Source organism: Perca flavescens, chromosome 1, assembly GCF_004354835.1.
Source record: "Perca flavescens isolate YP-PL-M2 chromosome 1, PFLA_1.0, whole genome shotgun sequence".
Lineage (NCBI taxonomy): Eukaryota > Metazoa > Chordata > Actinopteri > Perciformes > Percidae > Perca > Perca flavescens.
Window position 1 is genome coordinate 2,248,755 of NC_041331.1, and position 6,000 is coordinate 2,254,754.

General features: G+C 42.8%; 1 protein-coding gene across 1 annotated transcript in view; it reads left to right on the forward strand.

Moving 5' to 3' along the window:
- adamts18 (ADAM metallopeptidase with thrombospondin type 1 motif, 18) overlaps positions 1-5,766 on the forward strand; it is a 68,925-nt gene extending 63,159 nt beyond the window's left edge. The window contains exons 20-24 of the mRNA XM_028574801.1: positions 114-308; positions 1,766-1,836; positions 2,005-2,170; positions 4,032-4,227; positions 4,861-5,766. Coding sequence (XP_028430602.1) covers positions 114-308; positions 1,766-1,836; positions 2,005-2,170; positions 4,032-4,227; positions 4,861-4,976 — 744 coding nt within the window. The 3' untranslated portion in view covers positions 4,977-5,766. The remainder of the gene's footprint in view (positions 1-113; positions 309-1,765; positions 1,837-2,004; positions 2,171-4,031; positions 4,228-4,860) is intronic.
- The last annotated feature ends 234 nt before the right edge of the window (positions 5,767-6,000 follow it).

Below are 6,000 nucleotides of genomic sequence, written 5' to 3' on the forward strand. Positions count from 1 at the left end.
TAATATGTGTATGGTCATTAAACATTTGCCGATTGAATCAATAATTGCCTCAAGATGCACTCATCTGTGTTTCGGACTGTGACTTCTTTGACTTCCTTCTTGTCCACTCGCAGTGCTCCAAGACCTGTGGCCGTGGCCTGAGGAAGCGGAGTGTGTTTTGCCGCAGCACTGATCCTGGGGCCAAAGCGGTGGTGGTGCCCGACAGCATGTGCAGACAGCACCACAAACCCAAAGCCCAGGAGACCTGCGTCCTGCGGCGCTGCCCCAAGAACGAAAGGCTGCAGTGGATCCCTACTCCCTGGGGAGAGGTAGGGAAAAAAAGAGCCACGAAGCTCAAGGAGCAGAAGCGCTAGAAGTGAAATGTGTTGAGATATTTCTGGTTAATAGTTTTGAGGAAAACTCCACCCTAAAGCACTTGAAAATCTGTTGCTTTGTAGGTCCATCTTGTTGCTTGGTGCTGTGTTTGTTTCACTCACTTCCAGCACAGCAGCTATGATTTGCAAGCTTTTTCAGAATTAAGAAAACAAAGGCTTCTTACTAGGGCTCTCATTCTTCACACCGATTTAACAATCATACAGGGAGAAATCCATCATAGAACAGAGAAAACAGTTTCACAGCCAGCAACCTCAATAGACCAAAATGCTGTGCAACATCAAATTTTTTATAATAATTTATCAAGCAAACATTTTCAAATGTGAATAATACGCAGCTTATTTTTTTTGTCATTATTGGTTGATTGATTAAATATGAGGTTCTGAACTGTTGGTTGGACAAAACAAACAATTTTAAGACGTCATCTTGAGTTCTGAGAAATCACGATTGGTATTTTTTTTCACTTTTATGTACAGTGGCATATCACTGCCAACAAGAAGAAAAAAAATGTTGTCTAACATTGTTAACGTGAAACGTTTCTTGTCCGCACCGGATTCTTTTCAACAAGATATTTGTCATGTTATCATGACATGACGAGAAGTAATAACAAGGACATTTGTACATCGACCACCACTTATCTTTAATCCTCATAGAGAGGGTACAGTTCAACATGCTGAAATGTCCACATTATATTACCAGCTTTGCTCAGCAGTTTTGACAGTTTCATCCTGGGATTATGAAGTGTTCCAAGCCAACAAATGATGTTGTCAGATAATAAACTCCATCAAGGATTCGCCAAGATAGGCTGGCTCCCTCCAAAGCTAATCCAAGTCCTCAAAACAATTGGGAGGCATTGCATACATCTTTTGAAGAATTACCTTAGAAGAAGTTTCATCTAGAAATCTGTACATGTATTTGACAGCCGCATCATGTTGGCCATTAATCATAATTTCAGATAGCATATTCTTTTAGAGTTTGTGCCAAAGATTGGTGAACTCTTACCTGCCTTGGTGCTGTGAAGTGGAGTGATTAAAGTGAGAGAGGGCACTGAGTTACACGCTGAATAGTTCATGTTGCTGAATATAGAATGAAAAAGGTCAGTGTAAGGATATCGTCTGCTGCACAGGACTAGGAAGATAAAACGCAGTGAAGGTAGCTCTCAGAATGGTGGCTTGGATTTTGAAAAAGAGCCGGACACTTACTGACACTCTCACACGTACAACACTGTCTGTTCATCAAATATAATGACTGAAAAATACTTTTGGCTCTATTACTACAACCATAGGTGACCTTGTGGTGTCTGCTGCCATGGAAACCCGCCGCATTACAAACACACACACACTCACACAGTTCATTTTTTAAAACGGTCCCTCCTGCCTGCTCTCTGTTCCAGTGCTCCAGTTCTTGTGGCTCAGGCATCCAGAAAAGAGAGCTTCGCTGCGGAGAGAGAGACTCACAGGGAGGGTATGTGCCATCAGCTTCACACCAAGACACCTCAACAGATCTGCACAGACACTTAAGACCCCACTGTGTCATCTGTGTACTGTCCTCAGAGTCAGAATGTTTTCAGGACTTGGAAGCTGTGTAGGAATAGTCATTTTTAAGCTGACAACCTGTCCTCTCCCCACACAGGTATGTGGATTTCCCCATACGTAGGTGCAGGAACGTGGCTAAACCTCTGGTGGATCTCCAGCAGGGCTGCAACCGAGGTCCGTGCCCAGAGCTCCCTCGGGTTGTCCCTGGCAGAACCAGCTCCAGTGCTGTGGTCTTAGGCTGGTACTCATCTCCCTGGCAGCAGGTACATTTGATCAGGCTTTGATCCTAATCTGTCGACACGAGAGACTTTTAGTGCTACATGTGCATTCCAGCTGACGGTCTTCCAATTTGGAGCTTTTCTCCCACAAGCGGCACAATTGTGAAATACACTAGACAGATACAAATTGAATCCCGGAACATGTAACACATGACTGGATGCTCAAACTAGAATTTGACATCATAGCCATGACAAGATATTACATCTCACATCAGTTACCTGAACATGTATCTGTATTTGTGTTTGAGGGCTGGAGTCAGTCAACACTTAGGAGCATTTGTATTTCTCCACAAGTGGTGTCCATGGGGCTCTTACTGTGGAGGGTCTTTCTTTTCATTCTTTCCATAACCAAAAAAACAAGAGAAAAAGTTGAAGAAATGGATTAAACTCTGAGTTTATCTCCTCTGAATTAAGCTGTGACTGTTTAGCCTATCCAGCTAACCAGCTTACATAAGCAACTGAGCGTTACTTCCAAAGTCAAGCAGCATATCATCAGCTAACGACGTTCAATTGTGGGGTTACAGGTTGGTTATGTTAAATAAAAAAAGCTCAGATCACGACTAGCACATCCACTGTGTGGGAGCCGGTCCTGGATGTAGCACAGTAATGTAGCTTTAGCCCCTTTTATTCTTTTAGCATTACATCATGTAAGAACATATTTGGGATCTCATTTGACAACATTCTTGTTTTAAACCGAGTGAGCTGGAAAGTCAGCCAGGCCCGGCATTTTCAACTAAAGAATTATGCTAATAATTAACAAGCGAGGTACAGCTGATAAAATCTGCCGGCGCCAGTAGCCGTTCCAGGTGGCAATATCGACGGTCACTGGCTCGAAATGAGTCTACCGTCTATCTCTGACATCAAACATGACCACACATGTCATGTGGTTAAGTGATTAGGTGCAATAACAAAAAGCTTTGCAGGCGTAGCAGCAGTAACTGAGGGGGGCGGGGTTTAGAGAATGGTCAATTGAAAACCAAATCGAAGAAAAAGCATGATTGCAATGTGACTGTAGAAGTCAAAATGTTCAAAATGAGGTCAGAAAGTGCAAAGTGTGCATTATGCTCTGCTGTCAATAGCATCAGTGTTCTTCAAAAGTAGCTACGAGCCAAAAACCTCCCGTTGTGTAATCTGTTGCTTCGAAACAAACAAATCTACTGTCAGTTTAAGATTTCTTTTCCACCTCACCGTCTCTCCCTACATTGATTTTTGTTCACCAGGCCTCTTTCTCTGGGAGGCCAAGGCATGATGATGAAGGCAACACAACGCATGAGCCAAAACAATCAATCAATCAATACAAGATGTATGGCCATGAGTGGCTCTTGTGTTTCCCCAAAAAAAGACCTCCGAGGCAGACTGTACAGTGTAGGTGGTGGTAGTTCACAGACATAGCATAGTTCTCGTGTGCGGAATGGGCCTCAGATTCAATCCAAAAGCTCCACTCTGATACAGAGTCTATCGGGGCGGGTTGTGTAGGCTATGTGTTATAGTTATATAATTTATTATGCAAAAAGTCTTTAGGGCAACATCATATAGCACAGTGTCTTATTCTGCTCATCTCAAGCTTGTGATCCTTGTACTGTATGTTTCCACCAGAGGAGATATCTCCTGACAGCTCGCTGGAGGGCAAGTACATGCTGGATGGGATGTTTGTTTTCTTCATCTGTTCTTTATCTCTGCATAGACTTTTCCTCCATCCCTCTTCTGCTGCCTTTCATGGCGATATTTTCTTCTCCGTGCGCTTCAGCATTTGATCTCCTTCTCCTATTAATATCCCTGTGCCTTTCTCCTCACATCCCTCCTTCTCATTTTGCACTATTTGTTTCTGTCCCCCCCTCTCTCTCAGTGCTCTGTGTCCTGTGGGGGAGGAGTCCAGACTCGGTCCATCCAGTGTCTCCGGCAGGGTCGCCCCGCAGCTGGCTGCCTGCCCCACCAGAGGCCTGTCACTTCTAGGGCGTGCAACACACACTTCTGCTCCGCTGCTCCCCCGGCTCCGGCACAACGCCCCAGCCGGGTCGCAGCTGCTGGACCAACACTGAAAGGTACATTTCTCTCTGAGGGAAGAAGACAAATATTGTATATCCAGTTTTATTTCCTTATAACCATGAAATAACAGTACCGCGTGGAGTTTGCATTACCATTTTTTGAGCTGGGTATTTCTGTTCTTCTTGATGAATTCTTACCATAGTTCAATGACAAGTAGCTCAAGTGAATTGAACAGTAAAATGTCCATTTGTACAGCATGGGTTTGAGCTGCTAGCATTGCTGTAGGCTCTAGTCTTGTTTATATTTGATTTGATTGAACTAGTTTTGAAAAGATATGATGATTCATTGAATTTTAAAATGTTTTTCTTTGATTAATCACCAGATCATAATCTTCCAGGTCATTAATCAAGTAAAAATGAGAACACTAAAATCAGATGCCAGCTCATTTCATGTGCTGCTTTTTTTCTATATCACTGTAAATTGAATATCTTTGGACAATTTAAATATGTAATTTTTGAAAATTTGGCTATTTTTCCAGATTTTCTGACCATTTCTTGGCAGACCAATTATTTAATACATCGAAAACTATCATCTGAATAAACAACAGTAAATATATAAATAAAAAATATAATCTTATCATGAGTTGCAGCCTGAGTTTGAACTGCCTTCTTTTTTTGCTTTCTCTGCAGATGAACAATGCATGGACCATTTCAGCTGGTGTCACTTGGTTCCCCAGCACGGCGTTTGTAACCACAAGTTCTATGGACAGCAGTGCTGCAAGTCCTGCTCCAGCAAGAGGCAATAGAGCACTGATACCTCTGAGTCTGTGGCTCCGGGGCCTCTGAGGGACACAACACCACAAAGGCAGTTTGGGGACCATTACTCACAACACACAGAACTGCGCTCGACACTTGTGTGTTTTCTTCCTGGAGTACTTGACTAAAGAGTTTTGAAAAGAAGTATAAAAAAAGAGAGAGAGAAACAATGGACTCTTTTTCATTAAAGAAGGCAGTGTGGTCAAGCGGTCAAGTCATCACGTCATGGATCACATTGGAACTGGAAAGACAAATCACAGAGCATCTGAAGACTATATATATGTGTGTGTGTTGTTGTTTTGTCGAGTGTTTTCCTTCTGAAACCTCTAAAGCTACAAGCCATCACGAGAACAGGAAAGATCAGTAGCGTTTTAGCTTGCTTATATGTTGTATTTTTAAAGGCGTAGTTTGCATACGCCTTTATTTAAGTTATTATGGTTGGTAATATATGATTTTACATTTTGTCAGGTGTACAGTGGATCTGTGAGATGTTATTTCTATGTTTTTTGGGTATACCATAGGATTGTGCCAGTTACCCTTGGATCCACGTTATGAGATTTTATATGAGGCATTAGTAATCAATAGTCAGATGCCTTCTGCACTTCCTCCTTCACACACACTCTCTCCGCTTGTTATGTTTACTGCTGCTGAATCATTTGGAATGAGTCACGTTAACGCTATGAAAACATGCCTATCTGTGTACATAAAACATTTTATCTAGTCACGTTGTAAGTGGTCGCTCTCCTGTACGGTTATGGTTAATACAACTTGATCATCTTATCCATCTGGCTTTTTTTCTTTCTTTCCTGCATTCTCTCTATCAATCACAGCCACACTGAGGGGAACAGTGGCCTGTGTTGTCTGCGGGCCTGGAGGGAAGGAGAGTAGGGCGAAGAGGGAGAGAAGAAGATGATTGCAGGGTGAGCGTGGGTGCAGTCTAAAAGCATGAAGAGAACAGTGTAGGTGTGTTCTCCACAGAAGTCCGGTCAGAATGCAGCTCTGAAGTGGCAGAGA